This window comes from Oryzias melastigma, linkage group LG20 (genome assembly GCF_002922805.2).
Source record: "Oryzias melastigma strain HK-1 linkage group LG20, ASM292280v2, whole genome shotgun sequence".
Classification (NCBI taxonomy): Eukaryota; Metazoa; Chordata; class Actinopteri; order Beloniformes; family Adrianichthyidae; genus Oryzias; species Oryzias melastigma.
Genome location: NC_050531.1, coordinates 24,149,171 through 24,170,456, shown reverse-complemented (window position 1 = coordinate 24,170,456; position 21,286 = coordinate 24,149,171). Strand labels below are relative to the sequence as shown.

At 40.9% G+C, this 21,286-nt stretch overlaps 2 protein-coding genes across 4 annotated transcripts; one reads left to right on the top strand and one right to left on the bottom strand.

The window, feature by feature from the left end:
- Positions 1-1,110: 1,110 nt before the first annotated feature.
- Positions 1,111-14,862, bottom strand: plag1 (pleiomorphic adenoma gene 1). 3 transcript variants are annotated; one of them, XM_024261738.2, is made up of 3 exons: positions 14,753-14,862; positions 7,114-7,470; positions 1,111-6,925 (listed from the first exon to the last, which is right to left on the bottom strand). In XM_024261738.2, the coding sequence occupies exons 2-3, from the start codon at positions 7,359-7,361 to the stop codon at positions 5,761-5,763; spliced, it is 1,413 nt and encodes a 470-aa protein (XP_024117506.1). In that variant the 5' UTR covers positions 7,362-7,470; positions 14,753-14,862; the 3' UTR covers positions 1,111-5,760. The 3 variants fall into 3 exon arrangements, with proteins under 3 accessions (XP_024117506.1, XP_024117505.1, XP_036073270.1); XM_024261737.2 differs by lacking the exon at positions 14,753-14,862 and adding an exon at positions 14,451-14,724; XM_036217377.1 differs by lacking the exon at positions 14,753-14,862 and having other exon boundaries at positions 7,114-7,183; positions 7,275-7,329.
- Positions 14,817-20,884, top strand: chchd7 (coiled-coil-helix-coiled-coil-helix domain containing 7). Its single transcript, XM_024261739.2, has 4 exons — positions 14,817-15,110; positions 16,074-16,133; positions 18,927-19,025; positions 20,656-20,884. Exons 2-4 carry the CDS (start codon positions 16,080-16,082, stop codon positions 20,758-20,760), a joined length of 258 nt encoding a protein of 85 aa, XP_024117507.1. The 5' UTR covers positions 14,817-15,110; positions 16,074-16,079; the 3' UTR covers positions 20,761-20,884.
- Positions 20,885-21,286: the final 402 nt, after the last annotated feature.

Genomic DNA, 21,286 nt, shown 5'->3' with positions numbered 1-21,286 from the left:
CATTCATAAATGGAAACTAAAGATTTTTTATATATATAAAAAATCATTTAGTTCATTTCTAACTTGTATAATTTTGACAGTGTATTTTATGGAAAGTAAAATATTGAAAGTTAAAGGTTTAGGTTGATTTATTCTGGAATAATTTTCCTGGCTGTTTTTATTTATAGTTATGTAATTTATATTTTTAAAGTTTTGAAAAAACTAGTTTTAGCGTAATCAATAAGTGTTTATCTTCTTCAGCCCGTGACCTAAGGGGTGTTCTGGATTTTCCTCCCCACGTGCGGTTGAGTTTGACACCCCTGCTTTAGAGCCTCACGTGGGTCACCAGGTCACAGGTGACTTTGTCAATGAAGTCTCAATCTACACACCCACAAGAAGGATCATCCAGAACTTGAAGCACCCCCTCTGGCAGTCAGGAGGGATGAAACGGAACAACTATATCAAACTCCCAGCTGAGTTTTTCATAACTTAGTTATTATTTTATTTATTAATGATTGCTTTTTTTAAGTCATTTTTTAAATTTATTTATTTAGTTATGTATTTTGTGTTAAAAATAAAGATATCTGAGAACACTGGAATGTTTTATCAGAGCTTTTCTTGTGGAAATCCTGATGTGGCCCAGCCTCTCCCAGACTCCACCTCCAGCGGCCCCCGGTTGAAATGAGTTTGAGACGCCGGATTTATGGTTTTCCAGAAAGCCACACATAGCCACATTTTAAATAACTCATTTCTGTGATCTTGACAGAAAAAAATATTAAAACATTTTAAAAATTAAACCAATAAACAGTCTATCCTCTCCCGTCACCGTTCAGACTGCAGAAGGGTGGAAGAAAAAGTAACGTTCTATGTGGGTCGATCGGCCAGAGTGAAGAAAAAAAAAGCGTCTCTGATAGTGTTTGGTGGGCCGGAAAACCTGTTGAGGAGGGCCGGATCTGGCCCACAGGCCGTAGTTTGGAGACCCCTGCATTAGATAGACCATCTGTGACAACATTATCATCAAATGCTGCATTTATAGTAGAGGGATGTAGAGTAAAATGTCTCAAACGACAGATGGATATAAGACATGCAGACAGACATGGGGGTGGGGGGTAAATAAAAAAAGACACAGTGTTGGGTCTTCCTCTTTTATTTATTCAACGTTCATTACAGAGTAAAAACACTGGAGTTGTTAAATACAACTCTTCACTCCCATAGCAGCAATGTATTTGAATTAAACCAGGTTATTCTGCCAAGCAATAAATAATCTGTTTCTTTGGATTATGCCTATATTTGAAAAAAGGCAGCATTAATACTTATTTTACACACCCTAAACATTAAGTTCACTTCTGTTTATATGAATTATATATGTATAAAAATACAACAGTAGTTTGTGTAATAGATCTGGAAAATAACATGAAGATATTTGTACTCACTCACTGTTAAGAACAGCATTATTAAAAAGTAAAAGCTTGCAACACCTTTAAGAAGTTTAGCCATGACCTGCTTCAGCGAAGCATTGACTCAGGTGTATTAGAGGTGACAGGTGTGGGGGTGGAGGGCCAGAACAGGCACATACATGGGTAACAAGTTGACAGCAGTCACAGTACAACAGAAGTAGATGTAACTACAGAGTTCAGCCCATGAACAGTTTAAATGAAATCCTTTCAGAGACAGAGGAACTAGAGAGTTCTGTAGCACCTTCAGGAGCTGCAGACACATGTTAGCAGCTTATTCCAACACCAAGGCACATGGCAATATGTCTGACATACACAATCACAACAGATCTCTGTACCACGGAAGTTTGCTCAGTGTTTGGCTTCTCACTAAAAACCTGTTTCTAGCTAAATTACTGAGACATGAGTGAATTTGTTGATTTCTATTGACATAAGAAATGCTGGTTTCAGTTTCATATTTGAAACAAGTGCAAACCTTTCAACTCTGATATGCACTAGAATTAAGAGAGCCTCTTGGGATGAGAGGTGAAATGCCTTCAACCTATATAAACTGAGTCCAGATGACCTTCTTAAAACCTTTTCTGCAATAACCCACCTTAGATGAATGAATCTTCACAGATCTGCTTTAAACTGATCAACTTCAAAGCTTAAGACAGTCGATGAAACTATAGCTTCCTCATTTATGTGAGTGGTGTCATCAGAAAAATCACTTTTTCCCATCAAGAAGTCCTTTGAGCCACGAGCAGAAGTCAGAATTAGCATTATAAAGTGGGGTTGTAGGTTTAAATATTTCCTATAACAGATGTCAACCCTCATAACAAACAAAAAAGTCTCAATTTAAAGAAGCATAGCTTAAGACATACACAGAGCCCCTGTGCAAAAAGGCAAACTGTCTGTGAAACTCAATCTGTAAAAGTAAAACATTTTATAGTATTTACATATAAGTGCTGTCTGGTAGATCTAAATATATAATCTATACATTTATTATAAATGTTTTAAAGAAATATGACATTCTATTCAAAGTGCTATTGAGGACAAAAATTGTAAATTGCAAAGTCTTTGTGAAAGCTCAGAGCTTCACTAGATACACATCTCCACCCTGATAAATGTTTTCAAACCACGCACACTGTAAGCAGCTGCAATTATGACTGCATGTAATGTCATTCAGGTGAGTCCATGTTCATGCAATATATAGTACAAACACAAAATACCTTTTCCCATGTAAAATGACCTTTGGGCTGCAGATGCTCATAAAATGTTACCTTTTCAGGAAGATAGACAGTTTCTGTTAAAGTGAGTTTCCTCTTCCTGATTTCTGTAGAAGGGCAGTCCTGTGTCTTGTTCTAAACTTATAGAGAACAAAGACTCTGCTCCATAGACCATGGGTCACTTTCAGAGCTTGGATCATTTTCCAACAACTCTGAAAAAGTCTGACAGCGATTCTGCATGAAGCTTGATGTTTAACCGGTTTGTTTTTAGTCATGACAGTCTAACTTATTTAAATGTATAAATGTCCTGAAGTAGTGATCTTAAAAGCTCTTTCTTTAACGTGGAGTTTTACCAGATCTGCTCTCTGCAGATCACGTAACAACGTGCCTCTGTCTTTGTTTAACATCTCCCTCTTTTGACAGAGGCTCCAGTGCAGCTCAGCTGCATTTAGCTTTACCATTTAACCTATTTTTTTTAACACATTAAACATCAAATATAGATACTCATGAGTTATATGTTTGTGTGATAGAAAATGGAGAACAAACTTCCACATTTAAGAGTTCAAGAATGTTATCTCCCATGTTAGTTTGAGTTTTATATAAAAAGAGATGAACATACAAACAGCAGGTTAGCAGTGACTGAGGCCTCTCCTCTTTGATTCAGCCTTTTTACTGTCTGAAAAGTAAGGAGTGGCCATAGAAAGTCCTGCCTCTCCCTTCTGAATGCCTTGATGGACAGTGACCTGTAACAGAACAGGGAGGAACCAAAGTGACCCTTCTGTGGATCTCCCAGAACGGGCTTTTTTCTCAGCTTCAGCATTTACATACAATTGGAACTAAAGCGGGGCTGATAGCAGACGAAGCCCCTTTTAGCCTCTGCCCCGTGTGCACTACCACAAACCATCCAGCTATGCATTACAGCCTTTTGCAGCAGCAGGTTCCATCCCTTATGGTTTTTTCCCTGACCCCAAATGTCCAAGAACTGAATTGTTGAACTTCACAGTGAACAGTGCCAAGAGCCTCAGACTGTGACCTTTACAGCCCTGTATGTAGGCAGCAAGTATGTAGTAAATTAGCAGTATTAAATGCAACATTTTAACTTTGAAAGATATAGAAATATTACATAGTAAAAGTAACAATGTCAGAGTGGAAAATTGCATCAAAATGTAAAGAACCATCTGTCCATCCTATGCTAAAAGGAACATACAGTAATCACGAAGCGCATGTTCCTTAACCATGTCAGTCTTATTTCAGAAATTTTAAGACATTTGCATGTTTGAACTAGTTTTTGTAGAATCAAATGAATAACATGTTAACTGACTGACAGCTGTAGGAAAGCAGGAAAGGTGGAGGTAACTGGTGGTTAAAAAGACACTTTGTTTTAAGGCCCCCCACCCCCATGCTGTCAGGAACTGTATCTATGCTGTTCTCCCTTCAGATAACATGTTTCCCTGACATGCATCATTCAGAAAAGCACGTTGACATGGCCGTGTCTCTATGTGCTCGTCAACATTAGAGTGCTGGCATGCAGCTAAACTGAAATGCTGGCTTTGAGTTAACACTAGTATTTTGAGTTCTGATTGCTAACAGTGTCTGTGCCTCCAAGCCATCTCATTGAACTAAACCAAAGGAGTATTTGTTCACATTTGTATGTTTACATTACCCACCAACCAATCAAGCTGGTCCTAGAATCTTGGAATCATTGTATTGTGATATGATATATACTTTGAACCACATGCTGTAGAACCCAGCCTGTCAGTCTAGCTTCTAATAGGAGGAGAACCCCTACAGACTGACTCTAGGAAGCATTCCTAGAGAGCAGCATTACTTCCTTGATTACAAGACAATGTAGGGTCCTAAGAAAGTATTTTAGCTTCAACTTGGAAAATGTAAATATTTGGGGAAAGTTGAGCAGTATTTATTTTTCTTAGGGGTTTTTTCTGGCTCAGTTGAACTGATAACAGAATTCTTCTTTTAATATCTGTTTCAAGTTGTTAAGAGTTCAGGTCATTTACCAGTATAGTGTTTGATCCAAATCACTGAATGCATGGACTAAAGACGCAGAGATTAAAAACGGTAGGATTCTGTCTGGAAGTAGGTTTCCTCAGGACCACCAACTCGTAGGATTTTTATGACGACAGCAAGTCAAGTCAGCTGTGCTTAAACAGGAACCTGAAAATATGCAGCGTGGTGAGTCCAAAGGACTGGAATTGGACAAACTTTACAGGTGTGGAAAACCGAATGAAGGTTTGACCGGTGTGTCTGACCTGACCTCATTGAGTACGTTAGTACAGAGTAATCAGAGTGTGGATTTGATTGTACAGCAGCTGCTTTACGTGCTGCTTCTTTTCTGAAAGTTGGATGTCATTTTTTTGCATCTTGAAGACAGCAGACATAGAACCTGACCATGACATTCATGTGTCATTTCTGTAATCCCTCCCCCTGGTTACAGGGAGAACGTTTCTGGTGTAAATAACTTTACAGAAAATAATAACGTCAAAATTCAATAAAGCTAGTTACTGAGGCTCATGTAAAAGCAGAATGTTTTGACCATTTTAGCAATAGTCAAAACATTATGATGCTGACAGAAAATGAACAGATTTATAATCCGGATGAAGGAAGTTGTTTTTAGATTAGAGGTTTTTCTCATGAAACGGCTGCTTGAACAACTGCTGGGTATCTGAGGCATAAAGACATGCAGCCTCAGATTGAATACTAAACAGCTCATGACAAACTGTTTTAGAAAAAGCAGAAAAATAACATTCTGCTTTTCATTATCAGAACTGATACGAACCACAAAGGTGAAAATGGAGGAAAATGGCTTTGGAGGCAAATCTAAAATAACTGAAAGGAGCTTTTTCTTACAATGATGGTTGAAAAGGCTCTCCGTGTTGACAGCAGAAACATATTGCAGCGTTGGCCGTTGACTTTGAGTGGTGGAGGCAATGGTGGTGGTGTGTGTAGGGGTGTATACCTGCAGTCAGTCCCGATCATCAAGCAACACTTACTCTGCTTATCGGCTCTTGAAATAAGCCTATTTGCACGTTCAATTGCAGTCCTCAGTTGTGCTCCTGTCGCTGTTTTAGAGCGAAGGCGGATTATGTCCAGTAAATTCCTGACTACTGGAAAGCTTGATGAAAGCGAGGAAGTGTGGTAGGTGTGCTCATGGCAGATAAAAAAGGAGAAGGCATTCCTTGAAGTGGATTCTCTGAGGCATCAGGGCTTGTGGGGGGCTGAGAAGACAGCTGGGCCAAATGTGTAGGCTCTTCATTAAGCTGAGAGGCGACTACTATCCCACTGCTGCCTGCAACCTGGCTGTAAGGAAGGAAGCTGAAGAGCTGAGTAAAGTCCATCAGAGGAGAAGATGAGGCAGGAGAGTCACCTGTTGTGACAGCCGCCAGTGTGGACATTTTGGACAGGGCCTCCTCCTCGTTTGACTCATTCAAGACACTTTCTGCAGGCATCTCAGGTTTGGTGAAAGACCGCTGGGGCTCCTGTGTTGCAGAGGAGGAGGATGGCGTGCTGCTCTGAAACTCCATCAGGAACGTCTCCAGTTCTCCCTTTAGAGCCTGCTCCCTCTGATGTGAGGGGGGTGAATATGAGGTAATATTGGGGCCCAGAGGATATTTTAAGGAGAAGGGCTGATTCGGGGAGAAAAAGGGCTGTGGATCAACGGCCAGTCCTGGACATGCGTTGGGCTGGTGGGACTTGGGTGTCAACATTCCTAGCAGCTCACCCTTTATGCTCCCCAATGGCAAATCGATCCCAGACCCCTGCAAATCTGTTGGCTCAGTCTTTACCCTCAGCAGCTCCCTGGCATGGCTTTTCTTAACATGGCGTGTCAGGTGGTCTTTCCGTCCGAAGCGCTGGGCACAGTACTGACACAGGAAGTCCTTGCGCCCAGTGTGCACCACCATATGGCGTCGCACATCTTTCCGGGTGTAAAAACATCGCTCGCAGTGCTCACAGCAATGTTTCTTTTCTTTGGTCCCACCAGAAGACTTGCCCGAATGCGTCTTGAGGTGTTCCAGGAGGACCGCAGTACTTGGGAACAGCTGTAGACACACCTGGCAGGTGAGGTCTCCACTGTTGGCGGCATGGAGCGCAATGTGGCGCTTGAAACCCAGCTTGGTGTTGTAACTTTTGCCACACTCCTGACAGGTGAAGGCCTCTTTGTGCGGGTCATGAGTGTGAAGGTGATTTTTTAAGTGATCCTTGCGGTGGAACATTTTCTCACAGTATGAACACTTGTGGTTTTTTTCTGGAGAGTGAGTTGCCATATGCCTTTGAACACAGACACATGTTATGAATACTCAGAATTGTTGTCAATATATTGAATCAGGCATGCTTTACATGTAATCAGAAGATTTGAAAACTAGCATTCATCAACATCACTACTGCACAGCGCTATGTTAGCAAAAGTGTAAAGGGAAAAATGCGGCAGCCTGCTATGTACTGCTGCTTTTTTGTACCGTAGCAGCTTGTATTTGGAGACGAAAGCCTTGGTGCAGTCAGGGTGGGAGCAGCGGTAAGGTCTTTCTCCTGTGTGAGAATATGAGTGCACCTTCAATTTTTCCAGACTGTTGAATGCTTTCTGACACTCCGGGCAAAGAAAATTTTTTTTCACTTTTACTTCTGATCTTCTGCGCCTTGCTGAGGGTGGTGCGAGCTTGGCTTTCTCCAGGAGGTGCCTACGGTGGTCCTGGCTTCCCGAGGCCATGGCACCCTAGAGCAGAGCAGCTACATGGACAGCAGCATGGTGCCAGACTAATTCTAATGTAGCCACCCTATCCAGTTTGGCGCCTTCAACACTGCCTGGACTCAAAAGCCTGAAAACAAGAGGAGAGAGAGGGAAAAGGTGAGTGGTTGACTTTGGGGGTTTTCAGTTGAGGTGTAAAACCAAAACAATAAACTTCTCACAAAAAGTCAGAAAATTTGTGATCATTTCAAAAAAGCTTCTTTGCAATAATTTAAGCACATTCATTGACTTTAACAAAAAACCTGTTTGTATAGAAAATGATTTGATTGCTCAAGCATAAAGGGAATTTGAAATTAGAACTGCTCTAAGGGTCTATTCATACAGGACACATTTGGTTTGTTTTTCATGTTAACTAAAGTTAATTTCCCTCAATAATCCAGAACAAATTTGCAATCTGAATACATCCAAACAGACCCTTGTCTGGGACCAGGAACTGCTCTCCGATTTATTTTTTGAGGTGCTCTCCGTTCGTTTGCTCCGGATAAGCTCCGGTTTGCTCCGAGTTTCCTCAATCTGAATAAGCTTCGTGCTTGGAGCGTAACAACTAGACAACTGGACCAAAATAGCCACCATAGCTGGGCATTATGGCATGTACACAGAGTAGTGAAGCAAACACGAGACACAGCAACTCATTGAAATGTGCTTGGATGAAAGAAGGCTCGTCAAACAACTTTTAACGTGATCCATGTTGCTTCTCACTGTTTTTCCAACAATCTATCCGTCATGAACATTTATCAGAATACCGGTACCTTCCAACGTGTCGTTGCCTTCATAACCGTCTTACAGCATCCCTCCACTGAACCAAAGCAGCAGTAAAAAGTGTTGAACCTGATGTTGATTACAGACGTTCAAAATTGGTCAGTGATTGTAAAGTTTGAATAAGTGAACTATCCTGACAAGGATTGCAAAACGCAGGACTTCCATTATTCCTTCTTTCGTTGTTTTTTCCCGCCCTCATAATTTCTGACCAACAAGTGAAGAGATATTTAGTCATGTGGTTTTGTTTACAAGCTTTGGTTTGAAACAGGAAAGTCAGCTGAATGGCAGTCTGAATACAGACCAAATGCAAGGTTCAGAAGTCTGTCTGGTCCAAATTAAGCAGACTCAGTCCAAACCAATGCACTTTTCCAGGCTGAATACACGCTTATTCATTTCCTAGAACCCGTCTGCCATGGGGAACCACACTTATCAGAATGTGTCGCACGAAAGGATGTTCCTCGAGAATCAATAAAAAATGGATTACAACTCCTCAACATGTTCATCAATGCAGAAAATGTAAAAAATCGATTTGACAGCTTTCCATGCAGGTGCACCTGTGAGTGTGCCCACGTCTGTGTGTGCGCTTACACACAACCGCGCAATCAAGCGGACACTTTCAATGAAAAGTCAATACAAACATGCTAGTTTTTAAGTCGAGTCTTGAGCTCTACGCACAAATCGGGCACGCACTGAGCGCACGCTGAATGTTCAACTGGACCGAACATTCAGCGTGCGCTCAGCAGGTGTATCCACACCGGAGCAGCATGCTCACACAGGTAACGGCAGGAGGAGATTCTTCTTCTATTCAGACCCTCAAGGATATCCCATTGTTGCGATTGCAACTATTAACGCAAGTCCAGGTAAACCCCGGGATTTGTTGAGCAGCCTGCAACTTTTTATTTTCATCGCAACTTTACTGCAACTTTGACCAATCTAATGCAATAAAATTCATAGTGTTTGTATTCTTATTAGCTGATTTAATTATTTTGTTATCAGACACTTGATTGTTTCGAACCTGACATGTTTCGACGGAAACATGTCAGGTTGTTGACCAATCTACCGTGACAACAGTCATGGATGACGACGTGACCGTTTCTCCTTTGACTTCTTTCCGCGAGTTGTGCTCTCTTTTTTTATCTCTCTTTCATCCTCTCTGACTAATTTCTCTTCAAGATTCGTGTGAACGGTCGCCCCGTCATAGGCGCGCACACGGAGGGTTAGGGGCGGGGTGCACTGAGCGCGTGCGGTTGCGGAGTGGTCTGTCATGAACCAAGTATGACAGAAAGACTACAGAAATTGATTATTATTATTTAAAGTCTCCAGGAAAATAATTCCATGTAGAACCTCCTCCACAACAAACATATGCAGACACCTGAGAGAACCTCTAAACCAGACCAGACCATTACTGATGGAAAAACCAGATCAGCTCCTGAAAGATTTGGTCTTCCACTACCAGCAACTCACCAGTGGAGAACATGGAGATCTGAGGCTTAATCTGCTTATGCTGGTTTTTAAAATGTACACATTTTCCCTTGAAAACAGACAGTTTGGTGTAAGGGGCAAAAAGAAAACATACTTGGCCTTAAAATACCTTTACTACATTGTGTTGGGGGGGAAAAAAATCAAAATCGTGGCTTTAAAACTGTGAATCAAATTGAATTGTGGCTTGACTGAATTATTACATCCCTAGTCACACAAGTTACCTGCTAACTATACATCAGGCAGAACACTATGAGCACTAAAGACCCCCTGAGGTATGAGCGGATGTGTGTAAAAAGTACATATTTTTTCATAAAACCTAGGAAGACTTCCAACCAAGGCCTCATTTAGATCTTTCGTTAAGAAAAAGGATTTTCAGATGTGCACATTATTAGGGTGTATTCACAAGGGCCCGCTTGGGTGTATTCAGACTGAAAATGTGTGTTGGATTTTCAGGGAAAACAAAATCTGGTTCTTCCAGTCTGAATACACCCTCAAAGAAGGGATCATGATAATTGCAAAAACTGTGCCTAAAGATGGAACCTAATCAATGTCCACTCTTTCTGATGCCCAGCTGGGGACAACTACAATGGTGGAAATGTGTTTACTGTGTTTGATTGGCAGGACTGAAGGTTTTGCTGGTGGTCTAGCATCCAGAGCGACAGGTCCATGGACAGCACTTCAGTATGTGTACTGTGTTCATCAGGAAGGAGTTAGATGAGCTCTGCACAAAAGAAGAACTTCTGACACTTCTGCCCCGAGGACAACTATGAGGGGTTTGATGTCTGCAGGACGGTGAAGGAGATTTTTTTGTGAGCACGATAAGAGTTGAAAAAGCCAGAATACGGTCAGCTGACACACAGCTGATTACTAGTTCACTGAGAAGATGACAGAGATTGTCCAAACTCTGAGCATTACCACTGCGCCCGTCAGCAGCAGGTGTTATGTACAGATGGTTGACTGTAAACTCATTACTGGGAAACAGAACCATGTGAACAGCGAGGCTAAGGTATGATTGTTGCTTTAGTCCTTTTAGAGCCCAGGGGAACAGAGGAAAGAAGCTGCACTTTCCTTTTTGCAGATGGCACTGAAAGGGTCTGAGAATTTTGAAAAAGTTTTGGAAGTGTGCTCAGAAGTCATAAACCTAGTTGGCCAAGAGTTTGAGAACAGCTTTTGAGGCCATGATCAGCTTGAGACGTGATTGGATCGCTTCCGTTCATTTTCTGGATGTGGACACAACAACATTGCTGAGGAACTACGATGATGTTCAGGTTGGATGCTGGACAGTTGGAAACTGAACTTGTAACACAACAACATGATCTCAAAGCCGTTCAGGCAGAAACGTTTAGTGGCGTTTGCTCTGCAGTTATAATGGAGGCCAACCTGTGTGGTTCAGCATCTCTGTGAATCTGCTTTTTCTGACAAGAACTTCACAAAGATCAAACACACAACTCGCCTCACTGATGAACAGCTGAAAAATCTGTCCGAGTTGCAGTGTTATCACCCCAGACCAGAGCACACTATGCCAGCTTTCCCACTGAAAGCATGACAGTACAGAGCGAAGTTGAATTGAAATATTGAAAAAACATTATTAAATGAATATGTTTGCTTAAACTGAGAGGGATTGGCTGATATGTTTAGCAAATCTGAAAGTTGATTTTTATGTTTTGTATAAAGTGTACGGACACGTTGTAAAGACATTTCAGTTAGAGTCAAAATGTTTGACAGTTCGTTAAAAATGTTGTAGAAAAGATCTTTTCAAAATGGAACACTCAGTTTTAAATTATAATTCAGTGTTGTATATTCATCTGTTTCCTTCTCATTCAATTTCTTTAGATTTAAGAAATAATGAAATGTCTTTAAGTTGATGAATATCATTAAGAAATGATAACTACATTAAAGGTAAAGTTGAGTGAATGGACTGTCAGGAGTTTGAATCAAACTGGGGGAAATTCACATTCATCTGCACCAAAGAAATCACAGCTTCAAAAAGCTGCTGACTCCTGACTGAAAGTCTTTTAACCCTTTAAACTCCTGGGTGAATTCCAGCTTTCAGAGATTCTGCACTTTAGTGTAACCACTGGGAGGCAGCATTTCAACACAATTTACACATTCCTGTCTACTCTTCAGACACTGCTGGGATCAAAACCATCAGACACATTTAAAGAGATTCCAAGAACACATGGGATCATTTCACATTGTGAATAGCGCCACCTATTGCTCACTCACAATGACACCTGAAACAGAATCACAAAATCAAATGTCTTTCTGAACAGCGTTCTTAGAAAGAGCCTGTAATGGTACTGCTGAGCATGAAGGCTTCTGCTGAGGAGTTCATTTTATAGTTACCGGATTCCCCTCTCCTACATTTCTGTTGAAGACTACACAGAACAGGTTAGGGATGCACAACCATGCATGAGTTTTGGTTTGAGAATTACAAAGATTCAACTATGAATATAAAAGTTGGAGGATGACTTCTTGGTTGCATTGCTGACTAGCTAATCTGAGTCAAAGCATGAGGACTTTTGTGTGACATGACTGGAGGAGCTGTGTGTTGGAAACATGGCCTAGATGAAGAGATGTTGCAGAACATCATAGAAACTGCAGTGAGGTACCTGAAGATCAAAGGCCAATGTGCTTTCTTTCTTATGAAAAACTGCCAAACAGGGAAAAAGTTCTGAACTTATATTGAGATATTGTCCCAGTTCTCAGTCAAAATTGTAACAGCTGTTCTTTGATCATCAGTCCTGTTATTTGGTTACATTCTAGGATCAAAAATATAACAACGTACGCTCACCAAAGACCAGATCGGACAGCAGGTGAAAGAACATTCTGAAAACATTCTGCAGACGCTGGAAATGCTCAGATCTCTTAGTGGTTTGGTAGAGATTAATGCATTGAATGTTTTCTTTGTCACATCACTCCCACTTTAGAAAAACAAAAGTCTTAGCTAAAAACAATTCTAGATATTTATAATACACATTAATTCTTCGAAAAAAGAAAGAAAAAATCAAACAATGTGATTCTTTTTTACATTCTGTCTCTTTCAGTTGAAGTATGTTTGATGAACATTACAAAGCAAACTCTTTCAGTGGAACAGCTTTTAGAATCAGACTTTCTGGTGTGTTCATGAAGGTTTTAGATGTTACTATTCTAACATACCAAGACGACACCCGTCCAGATGGAACTGGCCGTCTCTCTGAAACGTCAGGTCTAGCTCACTTGGTATTCAACTAAAGAATATTTTGTGCATCCAAGTCTTGTTTACATAATTGATTCATCCACAAACATCTGTGTTTGTTTATGAACTAGCATTAGCAATAAGCACTCGACTTTGCTTTTACAGTTTTCTTCCTCTTTAGCTCCCAGTCAGATTACAGCATCATTTACTGCTCCAATAATGAGAGCTGTTCTCTGTATTAGCACTCATCCGTTTCTAAATCTAACACATCTCTACGTCCTCTGACTGTTCATCAAAGGACAAGACTTCCTAAACTCGTCAATTCAAATCTGATGAGAAAACTTTCCAACTGATTTCTATCTGCAAACCAAAAAGAGACTAAGTCTCAGTGAGACTCTAAATGCGAGACTACAGCTACCTACGTGTTGTTGGGATATTGAACTGAATGAACATTTATTTGGTTTCTATAATAGGTTTGATTTTTTTGCAATTTACCACTATGATGGAGGTAGATATTACAAGAATCTTGTAATGTATTGTTCATATGGTGCATTATACAACAGAACATATGGCTTGTTTACCAATACCAGAGGTTCTTTTAATGGATTTAAATGAGGTTGAAATTAGTCGTTACTGTTTGCTCTACAGTGCGCGATGATCTTTATTTATATTTCGAGTTTATAAGGAAGATGTAACTATGACATCATGTGGTGTTTGTTTGTTTGTCGACTTCCTGCAGACACAAACACAGAGGTTAATTGGAAGTCTTGTTTTGGCTGGAGTTTTTCAGTGGTTGGTTGCTTGTTTTTCTTGCATATCTGGCAGCCATCTCTAAAGAACGCGGGCGCACGTCCAGCAGCACGTTTCCACCGCTGTGCAGGTGGAAACGGAGGTTCGAGTCCTGTCGTTAGGGCCTAACGCTGCTCCGAGACGGCAGGAGGACTGCGGCGTGGCTTACAGAACCGAACCGAACTTTTACCCTCTTTTTTCCTGAACCCCGTTCACCGCGGTGAGGGCAGAATCACAGCCCGAAATGTGCGGGGACGGACACGGAGCGCTGACCCGGACTCCGGTCCAGCCTCTGCTCGGCGGAGGAGGTGAGCGAGCCGCGGGTTCACGCGGACAGCGACCTGCCGCCTACCTGCCGTCTGCCGGACAGCAGCGGCGCGCGAGCGCAGCCTGACAGCGGTCCTCGCGCGGCTTCACGTGGCCTCAGCGGTCCGCACTGGGTGACATTTAAAAACAGAAAAGAGAGGATCACGCAAAACCCGCGTTGTTCGTGAAGGCGCACGCGGCTGGTCGAGTCGAGCGGAGCGCAGCGGTCTGCCGCTGGATGACACTCCAGAGAGAGTCAGTCATGAGGACTTGACCAACTTTCCTTCACTTTCTGTCACGCTCGCTGCCCGTCGTGCGTTTTCATGTCACGCAGCGTGGCGGTGGAGCGGTGACAGGACTGTGCGGGCTGTTTCTTCATCAGTACGGCTCTTCCTTTGGGTTTCCGCTCCGTCCGAAGCTGGGTACTGATTAACGCAAACTTTTTCTCCAGCTCACCAGTCACTCATAATTTAAATAACTCCGATATTTGGGACCAATAACTGAGTCTATGTGACAGGTATGAACATCAAACTTACCCTGGTCGCTTTAACATCCTTTCTGCTGTGTTTTTCTGGACTTTCAACTGTTTTCCGTATTTTTACAAATTTTTTTCTCATATTTTTTGCGGGACGCAGCGGGCCTGAAAATTGTTTGCTTTCTCCTCTTTCGAGCAGCCATTGTGTGTGCGCTGCGAGTCAACCACACTCGCTGTGGCCACGCCCCTCCGGAGTCCCGCCTACACGCACTTGTGATTGGCTAAAGGTGCTGCCACTCTGGTTTCAGCGTCACTTCATGAACTCTTTGAATAAAATAAAATTTTTGGACTTGCTGAGCTCACCGTCAATCGTTCCCGTTTTAATGGGTTCGTTTTACGAAGATGTTCAACTCGTTAAAGCACGAAGAGCTCCCATTGGTCCAGAGGACTGTCGGTTTGAAGGGATCATTTCCCACGGTTCTGATTGGATGTTGTCGTTGCCCTCTGCTGATGACGTCGGGCAGCCCTCTGCGTGTTTGCTAACTGTTAGCAGAGCAGTGGGTTACAGCTGTACCGCGCTGTTCGCACGCTGACGGCAGACCGGGAACCGCGTCTGGGACCGGTTTAATGTTAGAGTTCACATCGGGATCGTTCCGGGATTGTTCCGTTTTTACCAGGCCCCGGGGATCCGCAGGACCTGGACCCCTCATTCAGCTCAGAGGTTGGTTCCTTCCTGCTTGACAAAGTTACAAACGAAGGCGTGAATGGAGAAAACAGTCTGACTCCGGTTTGTACGTGCGTTATTCCTGAATTGTGCGTAATGGAGTTCCGTGTGTGTAATTCTTGATTTATAACTCACACAAAACATTTTGTGCACAAGTACTAAAATTATGAAAATGATAATTTTCTTAAACGGATATATCCCAATGATGAATGTAAAAATGTCAAGGTCAGTGAATCGGATTAAACCAGCTCGTTCAAAATGAACCAATATCCACCGTTACTCAGGTCTTCAACCACAAGTTATGCCATGAATTGAATTCTTTACTTGATCTGATCAGAACCAGATTATGACAGGAATGCAAAAATATAAAATGACATAACTCAATAGAGGTGAGATTATATATTGTAGCCCCCCCCCACTTCCTTTCGAGCAATAAATCAAGCTTCACTTGACTTAAGGTCATAAATAATAAATGTAATGTGATCTAAGTGGGCATCGCTGCAAAAATCTGTATGTATGATTATAAGTAATTGGTTATTTTATTCTTATATTTATGATCATTTTCCTATCTATGCATTTCTGTATACCTGTGTGTTTATTTGTGTTCTCGTGTTGTCTACAGTTAATGGTTGAATTAAATCAATAAATCAAATCAAAATGTAAAGCAAAGAGATGGCTTGTTTATACTTTTCTGTGCTAAATTTGGATAAAATCAACAGAAACGTTAATGTTCCATTTTGGACGATGTTAATCTTTAGATTTGGCAGACTGACCTCTGTGAGCTCCCACACGAGGCAGTTTTGTGTGGATATGTCTCCATGCATGTGTATGATTGATGATTGCTGATGCATTTAAAGGCTTTTAAAATTATATTCTTGTTTTCACCCATTTGTGTCTTTAAAGCTGTTTATGTCAGATTAACAGTTGATAAAGTAATGTACAAATGTGACCATTCCACAGAACCAGATGGATAAAAATACCAGAAGATTGCGGAATCTGGACACCAACCCCTGCACTGAGGTCAGCCTACAGCTACGTTTCCTGTAGAAATCAGAGAAAATAAATCAAGATTTCTCCAAATTCATTTAGGATTTCACATTTTCTTGTTGTGCTTTCTGCCACATTTTCTTAAATGTTACACTTTAATTCTTCTAATAAAATTTCAAAGACAAGCAAAGTACTTTCACACCTTGTGAAGTTTCTGCCAGCCTTTCTCCGTCGTGCCCCCATCTCCCCTCCAGAAGTTTGATCTAACATCCACATTTCAAATGACTGTCATCCAGCTTTTCCGTGCTCCACATGGAATAGATAAACTGATCGTTTGGCGACAGGAAAATAGGTAAAACCCATTGAATGTATAAGAGAATTGGACTGAGTGATCCCTCCTACCTCTGGTTCCAAACAGGAAGTACCTGCTGGCTCCAAGAGGGCAAAATCCCACAGACTTCTATGTAGAAATCCACAGTTATTACTCAGTCATTCTGTTGGTCAGAATAACCCTACTTGCTCTGATACATTTTTTATTGATATGTTCTTATTAATCCTAAAAAATAATTTTTGTTAAAGTCCTCTACAACAGTGGGGTTTTAATTAGGACTGAAGTTTTTAACTAAAATTCCACATCCTAAATGTCTTAAAAAGCCATTTTTCCTGTTGATCTGAAGCCTTCTTTTAAAAAAACTTCCTCTGTGTGGGCGCGGCTTATGATGGTGAACTGTGTAACCCCGCCCCTTATCTCCCCCAGACATGCTAGTGAGACAGACTTTAATAAGACCATGAAAAACTAAAATAAAACATGATCATTTCAGCTGCATTGCAGCAGCAGCAGCACTAGCTGGAGCTCAGAACTGATTTCATGCTAGAACATGCTGATTGTTGAATTCACCTGAACAAGAAATCTAATGAAATGCCAGAATATAGAAAGGGTCTAATCGCGCGTCAGTTTCTATATGTGTGCAGACAGTGGTGACGGTTTTAGATGCAGACGAAGGGTTACGTTCAGGAGAACGGTTCAGTGTTCGGTTAAACCACCCGGTGGATCCTTTACAGTTGCCTCTGGCTGCCCGCCGCCGCCCGCGACCGCCTGTTGCAGCTTGGCGTTCCTCCGCTAATTGGATCAAACAGGGACAGCATATTTGTGACAGCTGATGATATTTTACTTTCAGTTTCATTTTAAATACTGAGGCCTACCTAAAAACAACCCCCTGCTTCACTGCATGGAGAGCGGACATGAATTTCAATCACTAAATAATAAAAGCTAACATCAGTCTGACCTTTCAGTGAATTACAATCCTTTACAGCACAGAAGTGGGACGTTTTATTATCCTCTCCGTCCTCTACAGCTACATCGGGTTAGCTAGCTACTGTGACGTAAGAAAGTTTCAGGAATTCAAACAGAGATTTTCTCTGGGACTTTGATTGACAGCGACTTAAAAGGAGAAATACTCGAAAATACAAACACAAAATGATTTCTTATTATATTTTTTTCTTCAAGAAGAAAAATGCCACACATACATGTTAAAAACTAAAAAACATGATTTTCATTGGAGGGGGACTTTAAAGTTCCATTAGAAATAAAGACATTTGGTGACAAAGAACAAAACATGACATAACATGGAGGAAAAGAACTAAAACACCACATTAATGCACCAATACACTCATTTTGTCTCCACCTGCTAAAATAAAGACGATTCAAAAGATTTGGGATTTCATTTCATTGAGTCCAGTTGAGATAGATCATTGTATTTTAACAAATAACCAACAGATTAGGTCAAGGATTTTCAGTGTCATCCTCTTAGTGATTAAGCAAAAGCAACAGTGGGCAGGGAAACTGCAAGAACCCCTCAGCAGAACCAGACTCCGTCAGGACAAGCATCTGCTGGGATCTGAAAGGAAAGACAGAAAATATGCTGAAACGTCTGATGTCAGACAAAGAGATGTTAATAAATGCATAGGTGAGGGAACAAATGCAAAACCCCGGGAGCATCTGATTCAGAACGTCTGTTATTCAGTGCAGCAGTGAGAGAACAGCAGGCAGACATGGAGAAAACCACTGGAAAACCTGTTAAGAACCACATTAATAAGCCAATACAGGATAGACTGTCAGACTCAAATCCTCTAATATCTGTCACAAAAAGATTTGATTGAACAGCCACAGATCATGTTTATTAATTATCTTTAATCTGTTATTGTTCTTTTTATGGATGAGGATCATTCCAAAAGTTCTTGAATGATACAGTGGGGCAAAAAAAGTATTTAGTCAGCCACCAGTTGTGCAAGTTCTCCCACTTTAAAAGATGAGAGGCGTGTAATTTCCATCATAGGTATACCTAAACCATGAGGGACAAAATGAGGGAAAAAATCCACAAAATCACATCGTCTGATTTTTAAAGAATGTATTTATTAATTATGGTGGAAAATAAGTCTTTGGTCAATAGTAAAAGTTCATCTCGATATTTTGTTATATACCCTTAGTTGGCAATGACTGAGTCAAACATTTTTCTCTAAAATTTGAATTAAAAAAGAAAAAGATCGCTTTACTGATCATTTAGAAACAGATTTTTTTGTGCCATCATTTTCATCAGAGTAGGTCTTTAACCGCATATGCTGTAAGACTACATATTGTAGAAATAAATCTGAAACGTTTCCCTCTTAGCTGTTTTGACCTGTGCTTATACAAACCGGGAGTCTCTGCCATGAGAATGATACGGTGTCTGTGATGTTCATGTTTGTGTGTAATTGTTGCTGAGACTGTGGAGGAACATTTCCATAGTATTCTGTCCTGTTCTCTGATCATCAGTGCTTCTCTTTCAGGAGAGTGATGCCTCTCAGAAGTGTTTGGACCACTACAACTATGACAAAAGCATGTGCTCCATCTACTTTCAGAGATACAAGAACTGCAGGAAGTACTGGGTAAGGTTCTCCTCATCAGACGTAGGACGATGCTCCTGGTGTTCTCCATCATGAGTGACTTTGAACTTCAGGAAAATCTCTATTTGGGATGTCCTGATCAGATCCTGATTCGTGCCCGATCCATTTCTGAGTCATTTGATTTTGAGTATCTGTCGATACCGAGTCCAGATTCCATCACTTTGTAACACAATAAAAAAAGAACACATTTAATAAACAGATGAACCCATATTTTTATTTTATTAACTCTCCTTTATCATTTAATACTCAAACCGAGCACTTCTGAGGAGTAGCTGAACAATCAAGTGAAAACACTGCAACTAATAAAATAGGTGAGAATTATTCATGAGACAGTTTGGTAACTTCAGGATATTCAGAAAGATTGAACATTTTTGATCACGTGATTCATATCTCCTTTAAACTTCTTAAAAATGAATGACTTTTGATGATGATGATGATGATGATGATGATGATGATGATGAGTTTTCACGACTGATCAATGTTACCATTAAGTAGTCTCGGTTGATTGAGACGTGGTTGATTTTTCCTGGAGTTTGAACTTTCTATTTGTGGCAGCGGCCACACTGCTGTCTTCCTTTTCAGTTCTCATTAAATAGAAACAAAACAATATCTTTTTTTCACATGGCTTTGTAGCTCGTTTGTTTTAAGACAGACCAAAAGAGACACTTGCCATTAATTTTAAATGTTTATTAAGACTCGTGGATCCCAGAAGTCCAAATCAGTGCAACATTTTGTTCTTAATTTGTCTATTTTTTTTAAACTTTCTTCTTTCTTTTATTGTGAAGCACTTTGGTATGGTGTAAGGAGTTGTAAAGTGTTATATAAATAAAGTTCATTCATTCTGCAAACTTTACTAAACAGTTTTTGAGCGTCTCCTGCTGTAATTAGTGTTGTATCCTTTTACACTTTACGACAATAAAATGTTGTAATCCGTTCATAATTTGGAGACTTCTAGTAGAGTTTTATCTGCAATGATAAACTATACAGCCAATTATAACAATAATATAATAAAAATCTGATCTCTGATCAAGTGTGAAACTCTGTGATCGGGTCAGATTTTCGTCTTGAATACACCCCTACTCTCTACGCTGACGGTGAGTTTGCATGTACATTGGCCTGTGAGACGTCTACATTAAGTGTAACGTTTCTCTCTGTGTTGTCTCCTGCTCAGACATGGAAAAATAAATAAAATGCTGCAGAGATGTGATGTTGTGACGAGCGTCTGTGATAAAGTATTATTAAGCATCAGGAATAGACCAGTTTTCCTGATCAGGTAGGGGCTGTTTTTAGTTAAGAAAAAAGTAAATGTTTCCTTCAACACAACTCAGTGTTTTCAAATGTTCATAGAACAATAAAAACGACATTGACAGACGTCCACGTTGATTCGTTTTGTTCCTTTGTCTCCAGACCTTTACATGTCATTCAGAGAGCAGCAGCTGTATGTTTGATTTTTACATCAGACTGTGTACAACCTCCTACCTGCTGTTAAACAAAGTTCTCCTCAGTAAACCTCTGTCACATAAGCACATGGAAATGCAGTGTCAGCAACTAGTCAGCCTATAAATGTATAGATCCACCATCATCCTTGATGTCTTTGACTGATCCTTTGCAGCACAACATAATGGTGCAGAGGAGGAGAGACGGAGTCAAACCAGACATGCCCACTGCAGCAGAGCGCCTGGAGATGCTCAACAGCATTGGAGGCAAACCATACTAGGATCGGTTAAAAACAGCTGTGAGCAGCAAAATCAACACAGACTGCTTCTTATTCCTTCATTTATGTGTTCTGGGACATTCTGTAAAAATGTGATCATCTGTACAATAAAGATATAACACAACTATTCCATTGTATCTTTGGGTAGGTGTATGAGGACACTTTTAAGAGAATTTGGGAATGGTTTAAGGTCATCAAACGTTTCTGGACATTTTCTGAGATGGCATATTAAAACCCTCGTGCTCTCTTATGGGGTCCAGATGACCCCCCCCCCACATTAATGTGTGAACCCTCCCACGACAAAGGCGCAGAAATGTGGACAGGATTTTAACAATATGCTTCGACACTAAATTGACGCAGGCTAAATCCACACCAACAGTCCCACCCACCACTCAGAGGTGAATTTCTAATGAACTGCAGAAACTATGTCCTAGAAAACAACAGTTCTTTGGCTAAAAACATCATCATCCTAATGACAAGCCCACTGGAAAGGCTCTGAGAATAGATCAAGATCGGATTTGAGTGGGAC

Coding starts and splice junctions, on each gene's coding strand:
- chchd7 (XM_024261739.2), top strand. CDS start 16,080: ATGGATAAAAATACCAGAAGATTGCGGAATCTGGACACCAACCCCTGC. Junction 16,134..18,926: donor ACACCAACCCCTGCACTGAG/GTCAGCCTACAG, acceptor CTTCTCTTTCAG/GAGAGTGATGCCTCTCAGAA. Junction 19,026..20,655: donor AGAACTGCAGGAAGTACTGG/GTAAGGTTCTCC, acceptor GATCCTTTGCAG/CACAACATAATGGTGCAGAG.
- plag1 (XM_024261738.2), bottom strand. CDS start 7,361: ATGGCCTCGGGAAGCCAGGACCACCGTAGGCACCTCCTGGAGAAAGCC. Junction 6,926..7,113: donor TCCAAATACAAGCTGCTACG/GTACAAAAAAGC, acceptor CTGTGTTCAAAG/GCATATGGCAACTCACTCTC.